The following is a 19,004-nucleotide window of genomic DNA, read 5'->3' as shown; positions in this document are numbered from 1 at the left end:
AGGTATTTTACAATTTTACATGATGTTCCCAGCGTTTTGTTGGCATGATTTGCCAGGGCCAATAAAAGCTTGTGATTATCATATAAATGCTTCCCCCCCCTCCTCCCTTAGATGGGTTCAGTCTCCTCCCGTGCCCTTCCCCCGCCTTGTTATCTCTGCACAGGAGAGCGAGCCAGAGACCCCAAAATCCCAATGCCCAGCTCTGCTCTGCTTTTTGCTGTTAGAAAACCCTAAATCAACACGAAGGAACCACCCTGCACAGAATCTTCCAAAGATCCTTCTCCTTCAGCTTCTTCCACAGCTCGGGGGGCCCCCCAACTTCCCTGCATCTAGAAGGGAGACAGACCACGAGGGTTGGTCTGGGGTGACTGGAAACTCTGACACTCAATGCTGTATACCATCCCTTTCCCACAGGGACTCTGACCTCACCTGCATGTCTCCTTTCTTTCAGATTTTTATTCTTGGGGAAAATTTCTATCCAAGCCACCACCGAGTGCTCCCTGCTCTCCAAACACCAAAGTTCACTAAAACTCCCTTGATTTACGTGCAGCCTCCGACTGCCAGCACCTGGCAGACACAGCAACCAACTCAGTCATAAACAGATCGCATACAATTTAATTTTAATGTGCTCGTTAGTCGTAGCACATTTCAGACATAATTGTGAACGCAACACAAAATTATAGCAAAAAGACAATTTTAATGCTGCCGTAGAAAAAAGGGTTATATGAAGAGTCACATAATGGTGTTTCATTGTCAACAACAAAACAGGGCACAGAGTGTGTTCCGGTGTCTGTGCTGTTTACATGCCAATATTTTATACATAGGTTCTCATATGGTGTCAGCTGTCAGTTACTTCTGCAAATTAACTGCCAAAAATGGAGAAGAACAGAATCACTTGGAGAGCCGGTAACCACGGGTTACCTTTCATAAGCCTAAAGATAAAGCTGCAGTGTGGGATCTTGGGAGAATAATTAGGAAGAACAAAACAGAAAGTTACCAATTGAAATAAAAAGGTATCCTACAATATGAAATAGCAACCAAGAGGGCTTATAAATAAGTGAAAGAGGTTGTATCACAGAATGCCTCATGACTTAAGCAAAGTATTACAGTACAAACATTTTAAAGGCTTTATCAATGTTTAGGAAATACAGTACAAGTTCTTTTTTTTTTTTGTTCTTTTTTTTTTTCCTTTTCAAATAGACTTAACCCTTTGAGCACTGAGTTTATTTTGAGCGTTCTTTGCTTTCTAATAAATACCTTTAAAAATCATGTGCAAAATAGTATGATGCCTGCCAGGGATGGATTTCCTGGCCTCGTTTATTCAGACTGCTCAAAACAAATGATAATATGATGCTAATAAATATGTATAATTTAAACATGAACCTCTATCAATATAGATGTACTGGGTAGCAAAACAAACAATCATACTTTGCTTTCAGATAATGTTTCTGTATACTTTATAAATGCTATCTGTGGTATCTTCTGTATAATTTACAATGTTTGCATGTAAAAAACAAAACCCATAGACCTTAAAAAAGAAAAAGGAAAAAGAAATATACACTATACATAGGCACGGCTTATGCCCAGAGCATAGCAGGTACATAAAACACTGTTGCTATAAATGCAAGAAAAAAGGTCATTTACCCACAATCACATTTTTCATAAGAGTCTGAAATCTATACAATATATACATCTATGTTTCAATGTGAAAATAATATTCTTTTAAATTTCAAGGCGTGTTATACCCCTGCAGACCTGCATAAATGGAGGTTCATATTATTAATTATAACTAAGCTGGTAAGGAGTTTAAAAAACAGAGCTTCATACATTATTATTATTTTATTTTATTTTTTAATCAAATTAATGCAAAAGTGCTTCAAAGTACTCAGAGGGCTAAAGATGAAAGGGTGAGAAATACCAGCACACTCGAGTCTCACGGAAAAAGTGTGCCTGATTTCGTTATAAATGCTTAATTAAACTGTCTGTTAATGCATGCAGCTTGAAGCATCGGGGGGATGCTCACAACTAAATCCCATTTACACAAAGTTCCAAACACTTACCACTGCGTTTTAACCTTCATATTTTACCAGTAACAACAGCTGATTATGCACCTCTATTAAACACTGTACAGTTATACAAAACAGTCCAGCCCAGAGTGATTCTCTGCAGTTAACATAAGAACATGTGCCAAGAACAAGACAGAGGGGCCTTAAGGTGCCTTCAACAGTTTCCCTCAGAGCAAACTGCAGTCATTTCCATCAGAAGCAAACGCTACTGCTTCTCCAACTCAGAAACATACAGAAGGTGGTCTTCTGGCGATTTCCCGTGTGTTTTGCTAAGGTGAAGCTTAACGGCATGCTTGCTCGCAAAGGTCCGATTGCAAAGTTTGCACTGATAGGAGGTCCCCAGGTCCTCCTCCGGGGAGGACGTCACCAATTTTTCTGATGGCGACTTGGTTTGTGCTATTTGATTGTTAATCTGTTCAGTGGACAGTTTGGATAAGTCCCGTAGCCGGAAGCCCAGATGTGACTCTAGGTGGCTGATGTATGTGGAAGGAGTCCTGATTTGTGACGCACAGTCATTACAAAAGAACACGGGGTGGCCAGTGTCCAAGTTTTTGAGGAACTTTGTTCCACCTGTCCTCCGAAGCTGGTATTTCACATTGGCCAGCCAGTGGCTGATGGTGGTCATGGAGAGCCCCGTGAATCTCGAGATGTGCATGCGCTCCTGGGGGCTCAGGTCTGACATGATGTACTTCCCTTCGGAGGTCTGCCGGAGGCTGGCGGCAAACTGGGCCTGGAGGATCAGCAGGTGCTGGGGGTTCCAGTTTGACTGGCGGCCCTTCCTCTTCTGCGCAGGCGTCGACTCCTCAGCCTCCTCCAGAGTGGCCCCATCAATGTCAGACTTCTCGGAGATGCTGGAAGGAGTGGAGGATTTTGACGTGTGGCTCTCTGTCAAGTTCTTCAGCATATCGGATATATCTGACAAGGCATTCTCGCGTAGCGGCGAGTTTGACATGAATGATACGACGGCAGATGTCTTTGCCGTTGTCACCGTGGATGAGGAGGTTGCCGGGGATGTGGATGTGGGGGACAAAAGCACTGAACCCAAAGAGCAGCCTTTGTCACTCTTCCCTTTTGTCAAGTCTATGGGCTGGTCGTTGTTGACGTGGTAGAAATAGCGGTCCAGGTGGTCTGCCTTCTTGGCCTGTAGGGGCGGTGGGGTGGCCACAGCCGCCTTCTCGGCCAGGCTGTTGCTCATCTTGAAAAGCATGCTCATGGGGTCCAGCGCAGGCAGAGAGGGCTTGGCAGCCTTGCCCAGGTGGATGTTCATGACCGACTGCAAGGCGCTCAGGGGGTTGACAAAGGGTTGCTCGGGTGGGTGGTCGGTGATGATGGCTGTGCTGCCGCTCAGGCTGCTGCTCAGGGGCTTCACCAGCTCCTTGCCGTTCTCTACGGGCTCCGCCGCGGGGCTGCCCTCCTTGCACCCATCCCGCGGGGGACTGGGGCTGTTCTCCTGGCTTTTGAAGCCCCCATCGCTGGAAGCCTCCATCTTGATGGGCTCGCTGAGCTCACTGCTACACGGGGATGGGGTGGCCCGCTTGGGCGGAGAGAGCTTGCCCTCGGGCTCCTTCATCTTCTCCTCAACTTTGGCAACTTTCTCGGTGACTTTCTTCACCAGCTCCTCCATGGCATGGAAGTTGGTCTTGGGCATCGGGGAGGTCTGGCTGCAGGGCGGAGAGACCAGGGTCTGGGTTTTGGTGGGAGACACCATCTCGCTGTTGCCGAACATGGGCTTCAGGGGGGTGCTTTTCCCCGATGAGCCCAGAGACAACTTCATCATGTTGGGGAGCTGGTAGGCGGCGTGGATGCTGGGGTAGCCCCCCCAGCTGGGAGTGCCGTTCTGGGCCTTGTTGATTGCGGATGTCACCGTGTTTTCCAGGGATTTGAGGATATCTAGTCCCCCTTTGGGGCTCTCTTCTAAGTCATTTTCAGTCAAATAATGGTACTTGGAGGAGATGTCATACTTTTCCTCCTCCTCGCTGGGCTTCTCCTTCTCCTTGGGTTTCTCATCAGTGACTGTCTTGTCCTTGTCCATTTCCTTCTTGACCTCCACGTTCAATTTCGGGGAGACGCTCGCAGGTGTGTTGGAGGGGGATGTGAAAGTGGTGGCCGCCAGGGGCACAGACTGTACCTTCTCATCCAGCAGGGTCGTGATGGTGGGCGTGACGGGCGTCTCCATGATGGGCTTCCCCTTCTTCATGGCCGAGTTAGTGACCTTGATGAAGTGGCCGGTAACCATCATGTGGGCCGTGAGCTCCTGCAGCGTGTCATGGGAGCTGCCACACTCCATGCACTTCAGGATCTGGGACTTGCGGGCCTCGAAGTGCCACGCGTAGCTGGCCCCGTTCTGGTGGCCGTACCGGTTATTTGGCGTGATGTAAGGGTTGGAGTTCTTCTGAAGCGCATCATTGGTGTCCGACATGGTAGCTTTAGGGGTTCCACCTGTGGAATCCGGGGAGCTGGGGAGCTCCAGCTCCAGCGAAGCTTTCTTGCGGGCAGCTGGAATGATTTTGGCTGCCACGGGAGTGACGGGTTCCTTCAGAGGCACTTTTTGGTAGTGTTTTGTTTTGATCATATGGACACTCAGGTCCTGGAGGGACTCAAAGGAGTGGCCACAGTACATGCACTTCAACACCTTCTGGGCGTCTTCCTTCCCTTCCATCTCCAGCAAGGAGCGTTTGCGGGGCTTGGACCAGCGCTTGGGGTTGTTGTTGTCGGTCTCGTGGTTGTCGTCGCGGTAGTGCCCCGTCTCGTTCATGTGCACCGTCAGCTCCACCAGGGTGTCGTAGGCCGCGCTGCAGTCTTTGCAGCGGAACTTGCTGGCCCCCGTGAAGATGGAGCCGTAGAGCTTGCTGCTCTGCCGGTACAGCTGCACCGTGCTGAAGAGGCTGGGCTCCGGCAGCATGCGGCTCTGGGACACCTGCTGCAGGGTCTTGGCCATGGCGCTCTGGTGCCAGTCGAAGCTCCCGCTGCCGCAGCTGCTGCTGCTACTGCTGCTGCTGCTGCTGCTGCCGCTGCCGTTGTTCTTCTCCGAGGAGGGCTGGTGCAGGTTGAGGTTGAGGTTGGACCAGTAGGAGTTGGAGAGGAAATTGTTGTACACGGCCTTCATCTGCTCCAGGCTATCCGACACAGTCGTGTCCTCCAGAGGGACCGTGACTTCCTTGGTCTCCTCTTCATTCTTGATGGAGCCACTTTCAAAGTCAGCCATGCGGTCACTGGTCTCGCTGATGTGTGACTCGCTGTCCATTTCGTGACTGGAAAACTCAGCCGCCGGGGAGTTCTGGTAGCTGGGGCAGGTCTTGGGGAGCTCCTTCTCGGGGCACATGTACTTGGCCGAGGGTTCTCCATCTGCCGTGTGCTCTTCGGGGTCTATATCTTCGTCTACCAGGGCAGCTGCCTTTAACTCATCGGAAACATAGGCTGCCAGGATAACAGGTGGGAGCGAGGGACAGGCAGGATTGAAAGAAGAAAGGGAAGAAGAAGGAGAGAGAGAGGGAAAAAAAGCATTAGTACGTGTTGATCAGACCTAGACTATGTTCTTGGTTCTCAGGAGAAAGCAGCAAAAACTAGATGGGCACAATTATTTGTAAAACTAAATAGTTAAAATGTGGTGTTTCTTCGGAGCAAAAAAAAAAAATCTGCTCTTCAAACATAATTTGCCACCTTATTCTTCTCAAGGGGCAACAGCTTGAAATTAAAACTAAATTTGAAATTAATGAAGCACATTCTGGAGGTGGCATTCATTTCTAAAGTAATAAATTACTTGTATCAACCTCAGAGACAGCAGTTCCTGTCTGTCAATTAATATGTCTTATGCTTCTCCTACCCCTAATGCATTTCTTAACAGACAGATTCACAATTTAAATTAAGCAACCATTTTTTACTCATTACATTTTTGAGGCTCAATCTTTAATAAATACAAAGTACAAAAACATCAATAAATTTTTTACGAAGTAAAAAGAAAGTACATCAATTGCAATAAATTAAAAACAAGGTTTTATGGCTTTTTTTTTTCTTTCTTCCTTCTGGAAAAGCAGGTCTCCTCAAAGCTCAGGGTGAGTTGCCTCTCTGGGATGGGTGCTGGTTGGTTGTGGTTGGGCAGGATGACAGGGATCTGCTACCACCCAGCCCCGGCCCCGCTTCCCACGTGGATATTCAGCCCTCCTCAGCCACCCGGAAACACACACTATCCATGCAGAATTATGTCAGAACAAGTTCAGGAAAATTGGTATGCGGTGCTCATTCCTGCTGTATAAATATATACAAGACCTTCCAGTGGACCTTACAAATGTCAAAGTGTTTGCTCTTTAGACTACTTTGTCAATATTTACTCAGCATAAGCTTCATGGGCATCCAACAGGGATCCTGTCTTTCTGGAGGCAATGTAACCAGGGATGTAAAACCAGCATGCACTCCCAAGCAGAGCCCAGGGCCCAGCAGCTGTGGGTTCTAGAAGATGCACATCCAGAGACGCAGGACCCTGACAACATTTGTGTTAATGATGGACGGAGTAGATTTTTATTTTTTCTCCTTGCATTCAGTGACTTGGGTTTCTCTTGAATGAAGATTGCCTCGTCCTGTGCACTACCCACACCTGGTGGTCTTGAAAGCTCCCAGGTGTGGACAGCCCCATGTAACAATTTCAAGCAAAAGAGAAGGGGCAGAAAGTGACTTTTTCCTGTCAACTGCTAAGTACCTGTTTGCTTCAAAAGGCCAGTGAGCAAGGGTGCAGGGTATTTGGAATACTTCGTCGCTAACTTCAAGGCTGATTAAAAATATAATAAAAGTTCTTAGAAAAGGAAGAGAAGCTTTGTTGGTAGAATCTGGGAAATTTAAAGATTTGCCTCAGGTGCAGTCTACATCAGAAAAAAAAAATAAATGAAACAAAATCCCCCAAACAGTGAATTGATTCCCTAGCAGTCAAACAGATATTCTCCCTGTTCCTTTCCGCTCAGTTGTGATGCTTTTGTCCCTCCGTCCCTTCTTTGGGCACCAAGGTTTCTAAGCTGAAACACAACAGCAACATCTTAACAATGATGTGATGTGATCTTGGGTTGGAATCCTGTCCCAGATACACACATCAGCTGTGGAGATAGGGACACATTTGCTCACACACAATCTACAATGCACCACTCTTGGGCCTGGGCTGTGGAATGTCCCTTAGAAATCACCAGAAGAAAGCTCCCTGCTCTGGTCAGCTGAGCTCTGAAGTGCTGGGGTGAACATTAAGTCTGAAGCCAAGCACTTAGAGATGAAAACTTACAACAGCTAAAGCTCTTTTCCTAGGGCCAGAGCCAAAATGCATAGGGAAATAGAGCGCAGGCCAAGGCAGGCTCATCTGCCGGCCACAGTGAAGAATGTGAATATGTGTATTGGAAACAGAACAGGCAAAGAAAAATAAAAGAAGACATCTCAATCTTTCCCGTAGCCTTCCTCAACTTGCAGCACCTTCTAGAAATCTGGACTCATGAACTCCAACAGATGGCAGGCCTGGAGGGAGGGCAGCCAGGGTAGAGAGACCGAGTGCCCTAATTGGCTTGGACCTGTCCTGGTTTTAGCACTGCAAGTCCTGCATCCTGGAAATTCACTCAGTCCTGGGCAAATGGTCACCCTAGCTGGTCACCCTAACTGAGGGACACAGCATGACCCAGATCAGGGCATCCAGGCAGGTTTGTACCTTCTCTTAGAATCCTCACTGAGGACAGCTGTAACAGGGTGGGCTGGACGCGGCTAGATGCAGCCCCCAGTCTGTAGAAAAGAACCAGGTGGTCTTATGCGTGATGCTCCTATTGAGGAAGGGGTTCTATTGTGAATAAGCAGTTTGGGAGAGAAGGAGGAAACCACATGGTCTGTGTCCTTGCCATGGAGACCCAGGGAAACCCAGCCCTGTGTAGACAGGAATAGATACCAAAGCCCTTCTATCCTGGACACATTCCCAGAGTCACAGTATAAAGCTCAAGTGCCACGACTTGGGCATTTGGTTCCTGTTTTATAGTTTCTGCAGAATTAAGTCTGGAAGAGAAATATCCCCAGCAGCCTCTCCAGGAGGACAGCAGCTAGCCAGAGGAAGGTCAAGTCAATAGTGGACACCCAAGAGCTCACCACGGCAAGGCTACCAGCTGAGAGGCATCTCCCACTCAGGAGCAGCATGGCTCCGCATGACTGGACGCTCATCCCAGCTGACCCCTACCCCTGCTGTGAAGCATCAACCCAGCTCTGCGTGGCCACAGGCTGTGTGGTGCACCCCTTTGTGTGTGCCACCATTGATGTGACCAGCTCCTACCCCAGGCTGGCCCCCAACATCCTCCTATAAGCTTTGAAAATTGCACAGCAGTATCAGAATGTCATCAGTCTGATGGCTGAGAAGGAAATTAATATTGAAAGAAGAGTAAGGCCAACCTCCCTGGTGGGAATAAAATCCAACTCTGAGGGAAATTAAAAGGCTCCAGTGCCAAGAAGGCCTAGATCCTGGGGAGACCTGGCCTCACCCTGCACCCCAGCCACGGCCTTGTCATGGTTTCTGAGGGTCCTTACAAGGGCGCGGGCACACGGCCAGGATGGGAACCTCACTACCTGTTAAAAAGGCTGTGTTCTCTTCAGACCCCAAGGTTAGACAGATTCCACGGGTTCTCCCCTATGAAAACGGAGGGCCAAGGACCAATCCTTCCACGAGGGTTGCAATAACTTTACTCCTCGGAGAATATCCGATATGCTCTTGATAACCGAACTTTAAAAAGTTGCAAGAAAAGTGCAAAAGGGCCCAGAGAGACGGGAAAACACTCGTTTGAACCACAACTACTTCCTGAGTCCCCGCAGGGGCCAGGATGGTTGCCATCCTCTGGGCCACCCGTCCTTCTCTTTCTCTGGGCCTCCATTTCCCTATCTGAACAGCACTGGGCCTGGAGTGATAGAGTCCTCCCTCCTCTGCACGGCCATCACTGGACGGCTTTGTGGAGAAAAGGGTGAGGAACTGAAGAGCAAGCTCGAGCTTTCTGGTTCACTGTCCCCAGACACCAGCTCCTCCCAAACACAGCCACAGGTCACCCCTTCCTCTTTTCTTCTCTGAATCCTACTTAACTTGCAAAGACCCAGCTGGACAAAGGGAAGATTTCTGAACTCTGAACGTTAATCCCCTGAATCAGGTAATGAGGGATAGGAGACAGGGTGTCTGCACCTCCTGTGTGTGTGGACAGGGAGAAATCACCAAGGGGTGGGGGTGGGGGGCTGGTGAGAACCTGGCTCCACCCACCAGGCGGTCTCCAGTGCTCCAGTGGCAGGCACCATCACCTGCACCTGACAAGGACCTGTGTAGACCTGGGAAGCTCCTCTGTGGCCCTGCAGTCAGCTCGGTCCCCTGCTGCTATTTAACTTTCTGTGTATTCCTGCCTGAATCCTCTAAGGACAAGGAGCTTGGATTCTCTGTCTTGCACATAGTAGGCAAGCAACAAACACTGGCTGGCTCATTTGAAGAGAGGTTACTTGCAGATCACTCCCCACAGAGGGGTGTTGTTAACAACCTTTGTAACAGAATCTGCCCCTCTCCGTCCCACTCCAGGCCTGGACCAGCCACCAGGCTCTCTCAAACCCTCCTCAACCAACTGCCTGACTCTTCCCCAGCCTCTTCCATCTAGAGTCCCCAAACAGAAGCCACAGGGATTGTCATAGAGCAGCTGGCTGGTCCTGTCACTCCCTCATGGAACACTCTCAGTGACCTGCCACTGATCTTGGAAGAAACTCCAAATTCCTCAAAGCAGCCCCTAAGTTCTCCACCATTTAGACCTGCTTCCTCCTCAGCTCCTCTCAGCTTCTAGAATGTGCCAAGAACTCTCTCTCTCCTTACTCTCCATTCTGTCTCCTCTGCTGGAAACCCAGAGGCAGAAGCAGAGAAGTGGAAAATGAGGCAATGTGCCCCCCCCCCCCAAGACCACAGGTGACAGGCCACTTCTGGGGAAGAGGGCTTCTCTGACTCCGGCTTCTGTACCAATACCATTAGCTCCCTTCCTCTTCATGTTATTAAACATGCCAACTGAAATCACTGATCTAGAGCCAGATGTTCCAGATGTTCTAACAAACTGTCAGCTCTGTGTGGTCAGATCAGCCCCCTACAACCCACACTCCATGCCCCAGATATCTGCCACGAACACATTGTCTGGCTGGATTACTCCATTTGCTGTTACTTAACAAAATACCTGGGGCAGGCCAACTTTATAAAGAAAAGAGGTTTATTTAACTCACAGTTTTGGAAGCTGAAAATCCAAACAGCATGCCACTGGCTCTGGCAAGGAACCCACGGCAGATGGCAGAAGCACACACGTGGGAGTAAAAGACCACATCTCAGAACAGAAAACCAGAGAGCAATTCAGGGGTCAGGTTTGCTCTTATAACAACTCCCTAGAACAAACTCAGGGTCCTGCAAAAACTACCTCAATTCCTTCCAGGGGCAGTACCCTAAGGATCTCCCATTAGCTTCACCTTTTAGAGGTTCAAGGTCTCTTACATCTCACACCGAGGATCAAGCGCCAACATAGGAAGCCTTGGGGGATACACCCAAACCACTTCCAAACATAATGACCACTTGACATAGATGCATAAAATGAAGGAATGACTTCTTCAACCTCCTAAGTAGCTGCCTAGACATCTCAGATGGACCCAGACCCCAGCCAGTCCCAGGACACAGAATGTATTGGGGTATAATGAAAGTCCTTCCTGGGCCTGTTCTCCAAGTGTGACTGGCATTTTCAAAAGTGCTACTTTGTGAGGAAGGACCCTTGAGATAGAAGGATGCAGAACCCACTGCTGAGGAAGAAGGCCGAAAGCACCCAAGCTGGTGGTCTCCCTGCATTTGGAGTCACCCTGAGCTGTCTCCACACCCAAAACCCCATGTTCAAGAATGCATTCTTGTCAGACATGGTGGCACTTGTCTGTAATCCTAGTGACTCGGGAGGCTGAGGCAGGAGGATTGCAAGTTTGAGGCCAGCCACAGCAACTTAGTGAGACCCTGTCTCAAAATAAAAAATAAAAAGGACTGGGGATGTGGCTCAGTGGTTCAATGTCCAGTACCAAAAATAAATAAATACATAAAATAAAAAAGAATGCATGTCATATCATGCCCCTTTTCTCTTTCACAAATAAGACTGAAACCTTTGCTTGCAGCTCCAGTGGAGGACGCAGCTGGATTGTGAGGGGAGGGGGCTCTCATTCAAACCACCCTAAAGCTGCAAAGAAACATGGAGGAGCAGGCAGAGAACTGCAAGTGAGGGGCAGATGGAGAGACCTATGTCTCAGTTGTCCCCAAAGTCGTCCTTTGATGATAAAGTCTTTCTCTGAGTTGGAAGCCAAACTGCTGCAGCTGCTTCCCTACCTCCATCACCACACCCCCACCCTGCCAAGGAGAAGCACATGCAGGGCAGCAGTCCATCTCAAGAGCTGAGTGCATGAAGGCTTCTCAGACTGCTGGATGAATTAAAGAACTTGGCTGAGCAGAACCAAAGGGGACTTTTAGGTAAAGGCTCCTGAGCAATAAAAGCTCAAACCTCTAAGAGCTCCCTGCAAAGTTGCCAACACCTCGGGAAGGTCGAGTGATGAGAAAGAACAATGATCCGGCCTAATATGTGCATCTGGGCATGGACTCTCTCCATCTCTGTTGCATCTGATCTTCTGAATGGCCCTGAGAGGTAGAGAAAATCATCTCCACTCTGCAGACATGGAAAGTGGTCTTCTGATGAGTTACACAGGACCCTGTTCTACCCCAAGGCCCATGTCCTGGGTCTGAATGTGAGGGGCCCACACAGCAGGAGCATGCGAATGGGCACTGTGCTGATGCTGAGTGGGCTGAAGGGCAAAGCCTTTGAGGACTCCCCAGTGATGGCCACACCTTCCCCTCCAGGAGGGCCCTCAGCCCTGCCCACAGCTCACCACTATCTGTGGATGATGGACTGGACGTGTCTCAGGCGTAAAGAACCCACCATGTCAATCAGAAGGTCGGGAGGCAGTAGCTCCCTCGTTAATATTTATCATCATCATTAACTAAACTTAACCACTAGGTAAAAAAATTAATGTTTCATATAAATATAAGAGAGTAAGCTAGGGCATAATGGAATTCATTCAAGTGGGGCTCACCTCCATCACACTCTCCCAAAGGTGAAGAGGTGGTGGCTAGGCTCTGTGCTCTCAGGCCATGGGGGCTACAGGTGGGCAGGCATGGTGGCAGGAACGGCTGTGCCCTGCTCCCAGAAGCAACTTCAAAGTGAATTGCCCTGTGGGTATTAGCATTTTCTGGACTAATATGGAGGTTCTGAAGTTAAAACCCACCATTTTCAAGTGCTCAAAACTCCTGGGAAGGTTTCTCAGCTCCCCACAGCTGTACCTTCCCCTGTCTGCTTAGTAAAGTTGGCCCAGGAAGGTGCTCTCCTAGTAAAGTGTGACCATGCTCCCTGCCACAAGGGGGCGCTAGCTGCAGTGGAAGGAGAGGCAGGGGCCAGAGCGAGGGAAGGGGGAAAACCAGGAGTCAAAGGGGGCTTGAGGGCTTAGGTGCCCCCTCAGTTGTCCAGCAGATTGAGAAGGACCAGGAGAGGGCGGAGGGACAGCAGCAGAGAGAGGACAAAGAGAAAAGGAAAGGAAAGAAGAAGGGAGAAGGGTCCTTTAGGAATGGTAGGGTAGAAGGTGGGCAGAGAGAGAAAGAAAACATTTGACAGGAATGAAAGAAATTATTTAAGTGGAAAGGACTGTAACTGGAGAGGGCCTGGGGCTCGGAAACTGGTGGAGATGCGGCCATGGGGGCGACCACCAAGAGTGGCCAGGGGAGAGGTCTCAGGAGAGCCACTGTGGGTCACTTCCAAGGCTGGAGACTTGAGGCCTTTTCTCTACCTCTCACGTACTCAGATTGTTAAATGACACTGTGATCTTTCTTCTTTTTAAAGAATGATTTAACCAGCTGAGGGGATGGTCAAGGGGGGAGTTAACTACTCAGCCAAGCCTGGGGGACAGAGTGAGCAGGAAGCAGTTTGGAGACAATCCTGTTCTGCCTCAGAGATGATCTGGGGCTGTCCTGAGCCCAGAGGACATTCTGGAATCCTGCAGGGCCAGGGGAACCCATGCTGGCCTCAGCAAACCTCCAGGAGCTCCTGTCAAGCCCTCAACCATGCCTGATCACAAGGGAGAAATGGAACTGTCCAGAAGATGCCAGGGATATGCCCCAAATTGGACATATTAAATCCTGACCGGGCTCTCCAGGGCTCATGCACAGCAATCTCTGCAGACCCTTCTCCTGATCTCCCCTCCTGGCCAGGTCTATTCCTCCTATATCATGATCAGATTCAAAGCCAACACCCAAGGTCCCAAGTCCCCTGCACTGTTGTAGAGTGTGTCTGAACAAGAACAAATGTCAAGATCCTCAGGTGGAGTCTTGACCACTTCTGGTGCCCTGCCTGCACCCCTGGCACCTGGGCCCACAACACAGGAGATCCCCCCCAAATTAGAGCAGGAGCAGATGGGAAGCCACAGTAGCCCACCGCCACAGAGTCATCCATGAGAGCAGCAGCCTGAACTCTGCAGAGGACCTGCCACACTGCTGGCATTTCTGCACTGCATTTTCTTCTGTGAAACTATGCAAGGTCATGGAAGGTAAAGCCCTGGCTCTTAGTTTCTGCTGTGTCCCTAACTGGGCACGTGGTTGTGATGACTGGCATCAGGTATGTGAGCTTCTGTTTCTTCTCCCATGAACTGGAAAGAGGGAGGGTGGCATATCGACCACACCTACTTCCCAGTATTCCTGAACAACTTCCAAGTTGGAGGGACTCTGCCAACAGAGGTGCACCAACAGCACAGGGGCTTGTATAACAGTGTAGGGGCCGGGCCACTACCCCGCATCCAGGAGGCAGAGTCCGAGGACTGACCCGGCCCCTTGAAAGGCCTTGAGTGGGCATCTCCCAGATGCTCCACGCTGATCTCACTGCCTCACAGGGAAGGCCTTGCTGGGGGGAAGCCTCCCCACTGGGGTTTGTACCTGTGCTTCCTTTTTTTTTTGCGGCCTTGAGATGTTCCTGACATGTGCTGCCCCACAGGCCCCAGCCCTGTCCACGGGACTTCTAGGAAGGAAGCAGACAAGGACTTGGACCAAGCCCGGCTCCACCCACGGCTCCACTGCTTGGAGCTGACCCAAGAGTTTCCCCAGGTCTGGGGTCAGCGCCAGGTGCTTGCTAGAGAGGCCAACTCAGACACCCAGACCCAGTGGCTGCCTGTGTCCCTGCAGCCCCAGCCTCCAGCCAGGCCACCTTCTTTGGCTGAGCCCAGCCCCCATGTCAGGTTAGCTTGTGCCCTGAGTCACCTTCCTCTCTGTGTGGGAGAAAGAGTTCAAAGATCCCTGAAAAATTTCACCTAAATCTCACCTTTCTCTAAACACACCTGGAAAAATTCAGAGAAACTGATCCATTGGACACAGAAGTCCTGCTGAAGGAAGGACTTGATAAATGCCCGCTACACCCTCCTCCAGGTCATTTTTACACAGGGTGCGGCTGCAGAAGCATGCTGCTGCACATCTCACTGGGATCCTTTACAGGGAGGCCATTCGGTGCCTCTGCTGTGTCTGTTGCAACCTGACTTGGGGCCTAGAGTTCTCCCTAGATGTCCTGAGGTCCCATAGTATGGATGCTCACAGGCAGCCACCCACTGCTCCAGACCTGGCCAGAAGCCCTGGGAGGGGGTCATGAGATGGTGCTCAGAGCTGGGTCAGCACTGACTGAACACACTCGCAAACTCTGGGCAATTCTTCAGGGGCCCTAGGAAGGAGAAAAACCAAAACAGAGTGACACCCTCTGGGCTGCTCACAGAGAGAGGGATCAAAGCAGCAGTGCTAGGGTGGGACTCCCTTTTTGTGCCAGTACTGAGGTGGTGGCTGAAGCAGTAGCTGAAAAGTGGAGACAGACCTAACTAAACACAACCCCAGTAACACCGGGGGATCAGATTACATGCTGCACCTCTGCCTGGCTATTAAATAGGCAGCAGAAAGAAAAAAATAACAAGGTTCTAGAGAAGGCGAGTTTATGCCTGGTACCCAGCAGGTCAGTGCAGCCCAAAACACAGGTCTCCATCCATCTACCTTGCCACCTGGAGTCACATAAAGATATCTCCCCAACTGTCTCAGATGATGGAGGTCAACCTCTAGGGGACAAAGAGGGAATGGTCTTCTGGGGTGGTTCTAGTGACCTTTCAAGCAGTCCTGCTCAGCATGGGCCTCCCAGGAAAATATCTGAAGGTCTGAAGCCAGACCAGAGGGGCTGCTGGGGAAGGGCATGGTTGGCTCTGCAGGGAAGGACATGTGGCTGAAGCTATAATGGTCAGGACTTCTCCAGAAGGCTGGCCGCGTTAGGATGACAACCTCCTCTAGATTGATTGTTCTTCCCACTAGCAAGGTCAGGAATATTAATTTTGTACACGTTAATTTGATGTAATGTGCGAGATGAATGCTTGTTCAGTTGGGTATCACTGTGTTAATAAAGCTGCGATGCCTTCATGCCAAGAAAAGCATGGCATTAGCTGATTGGTGAATGGAGTCAGTGTGAAGAAGGCCACATTACTCTTTGGCAGAGCCAGGGTGGCCAGTGGTTGTTCAGGCCATGCCGGGCTGCTGCTGCTGCTGCTGCTGCTGCTGCTGCTGCTGCTGCTGCTGCTTGTCAGGGGACTGACAAAGGACACCTCGCAGTTGTTGGAAGCTCCAGCCTGTTCCAGACCCTCAGCATCCAGAACAAGTCCTGTTCCTCCAGGTGTGGCAGAAAACAGGAGGCCAGGCGCCTCAGAAGCCATGCCTGGGGCTCCCACCACTGGCTTAAGGAAGACACTGCTTCGTGCTGTTTCCTTTGGATTCCTGTTGCTGTGAGAGTCCTGTTCTGCCATCTCAGAAGCCACTCACCAGAGCAGCTTAGGAAAAGAGGCCTGAAAGGTGGGAGGCTCACCAAGATCAGAAAGGAAAGGCATTTTCCTCATTCCTAAAGTGACTCTCCTCAAAATGCTCTGGATAGGACATTCTGCGGCAGTTCAGACGCCAACCTCATGCAAAGAAAAATAACCCAGAACACACAGCACAAAAGCAACTGCCTTGGACAGTTCTACAAATTATACACAGGAAATAAATACTCAGCTCTGGGACCTCTGAATCGCCTCTGTTCTTGGCTTCAAGCACATACCAACCAACTGGGCACCTGATCAGCAGTGGAAGTCCACCACAGCCAGCTCTCTGGGCGTCTGAACTCATGTCCTGTGTCCCACAGGAAGGTGTCACTGTTGAAGTCATCCCAATCCACTGTGGAATGGACAAGGCAGCGCCATGATGCAGGTAGGCTGGCAGTGGGGGAGGGTCTGGGTTGCCACCTGACAGCCCGGAGCCAGTGATGGTCCATCAGGTGAAGCAAGGTTCCTGGTGTCAGGATAAGTTCTGGCAAGAGTAGTGACAGAGCAAAGCTTGCCGTGAGTGCATTATCCCTATTCCTCTTTCTGAGCTCAATGGATTTCCACGTTCTCCTTCCCATCTTGAGTGAAGAATCCAGGCTCTATCTCCTTCCCTATATCCTTTTTCCTTTTTATTCTATAAAAAGGGGTAAATCCTAACACATTAGTGAATCCAACTTCATCCAAAGAATTTTCTCCTTGGAAGAATAGGAGTTGGGTAAATTATCAGGAGGAGGGGATGGGCTTGGCTTTTCAAAACTGCACACATGAGCAGTGGCCAGTTTTTCTAATGGCTCTGTGCTTATACATCTTTAGCTCTGGAGCGTGACTGTCATGAAGCAGCTCATGGTCTCCAATAAGGCAGTGAATGAGACCAAGAGGAACTCTTGCTGGCCCGCACACTCAGAGATCTCAAAACCCAGGGAAGCCTCAGCTGAGTACCGGGCAATGAGTTGAGGTAGTTTGGGGGCAGCCTCTTCCAAGTGGCTATATAACTCAAGTTCCCACTGGGAGTGGCTTGTCTCCATCATGCCTTAACAGCTATATTCAGAAAGAAGGTGGATGGATGGCTTACCTGAAAGAGGAATGAAGATTTATATGAAAAAGGAAGCAATTGATTCACCCAATCCATTTACCTATCTATCCATCTACACATGTGTGCATCCATCCATTCATCCATCTACCCACCTACTCATTGATTCATCTAGCCACCAAGCCATCCATTCACCCCCCCATCCATCCATCCATCCACCCACCCATCCATCCATCCATCCATTCATCATGTATTAGACAAAATTACATATTCTGGATGCTTTAAAATTAGAAATAAGAAGTTATCAAAATAAGTGGGTCAGAGTCATAGGTTTTACTTTAATGTAGTTGAATGACCTTGGTTACACAGAGCACAAAGAAATGAGAGGATCATATGTCTTAGCACAAATATCTCAGTTTGACGTTCAAAATCCAAAATAATCAAGCCCCATGTTCCCTTCCACTTTTTATCTTCCACTTCCTGCCTCCACACATATATGCGTTCCTGAAAATGCTCCTAGTTCTTGGCTTTGATTTATCCTGTTTCCTCCACATTAGACACAATGCTCATCTTTTCATATCCCCCTCCCTCTCCTCCACTGTCCTGCTCATTCCTCTGCCCCCAGGAAGTCCTTTCTCTCATAGTGACTTCTTTAATATCAGGGCTGGTACAGGAATGGAAAATCCTCTCTAAGCTCTAAATTCAAGAAAAATATTATTATTGGCATTATTTCTGTCTTGTTTTTGCTATTAATCTTTTGCAAATTTTAGAATTATTAACCATGTGCACAAATTGTCTCCCCTGCCCATTACAGGCAAGCCTCACTCCTGCAGCCTTCCCGAAGCCTGCCATACCAGCTACCCTCAGTAACTTCTGGCTGAATTCACGTTGTCTGGTTGGGGTGCTTAGTCAAGAACCACCGCATTCCAAGGGTCACCTCAAGTGGAAGTTTCCACCAGCTTCCTTGACAGGTTTCAAATGCTGGGTAAAGGAGCTGGGAGTGTCCTCTGACCTCGTGAGCATCTCTTCTTGCGGTCTCACTCCATTTCACTCAGAGAGAGCCATGGCTGCAAGTGTAACTCAGGAGAACTCACAAAGGTCCCTCTCCTATAACCTGAAGAAAGACCTGAAGAGGAAATGCTCAGAGACCCTAGAGAAGCTAAGTCCTGCCCTGTCTGCATGGAGCACCAGCATAGAGGTTACTACGGTGAAGCCATTTTCCTATAGCCTATAGCACTGCCAGCACTGAGCCAGGACTCAGCTAGCCTTGGCCTAGCACTCAGACAGATCTGACCTAGCACTGACACAGCACTCAGCCAGACTTTACCAGTACTCAGTCAGCATTCAGTTAGCCCTGGCCTAGCACTCACCTATCCCTGACACAGTACTAAGTTAGTCCTTGCTCTGTACTTAGCACTTCGCCAGATCTTACCCAGTACTAACCTAGTATGCAAGTCCAGACCCAGACCTCACTGAGCACTTAGCCAATACTCACATGGCAATGTCTGAGCACTCAGTCAGTACTAATCAGCACTTAGTCCCCAAGCCCTGACCCAGTATCTAGCACTAACCTAGAACTTAGCAAGCATTCACAAAACACCCAGCAATCATGTAGTACTTAGCACTAAGTAATGACCCACTACTCAGTCACCACTCACTGAGCACCCAGCCAGCACTCACATACATGTAATCACCATTTCAATGGATAGTGATGAAATCTTCCTAACCTGTTTAAAGGAACAAAGGTGATAATTCAAAGGTTTGAACTGTTTATAATTGACTGACTTATATATGCCTGCAGGTTTCACCAAATCCTAGCTGGCATTACTTTATATATTTTCTTTATACTACAAATTAGTATTGACTTGTTTAGTCTGAGTTTGTGTTTTTTATATTAGATTCAGGAACCCTCCATTTCTCACCTTCCATGGGTGGGGGCGGGGGGTGGAGAGAAGAAACTTAGTAAA

The 19,004-nt window shown here is 49.2% G+C and overlaps 1 protein-coding gene across 1 annotated transcript in view; it reads right to left on the bottom strand.

Annotated features, from left to right (window-relative positions):
• Window positions 1–638: 638 nt before the first annotated feature.
• TSHZ3 (teashirt zinc finger homeobox 3) overlaps window positions 639–19,004 on the bottom strand; it is a 69,791-nt gene continuing 51,425 nt past the window's right edge. Inside the window, exon 2 of the mRNA XM_081273840.1 lies at window positions 639–5,483. Within this exon, the coding sequence (XP_081129966.1) occupies window positions 2,272–5,483 (3,212 nt within the window). The 3' untranslated portion in view covers window positions 639–2,271. The remainder of the gene's footprint in view (window positions 5,484–19,004) is intronic.

Source organism: Spermophilus citellus (assembly GCF_964194105.1).
Source record: "Spermophilus citellus genome assembly, chromosome: 18".
Lineage (NCBI taxonomy): Eukaryota > Metazoa > Chordata > Mammalia > Rodentia > Sciuridae > Spermophilus > Spermophilus citellus.
The sequence above is the reverse complement of the archived record's forward strand: the minus strand, read 5'-3'. Positions and strand labels throughout refer to the sequence as shown.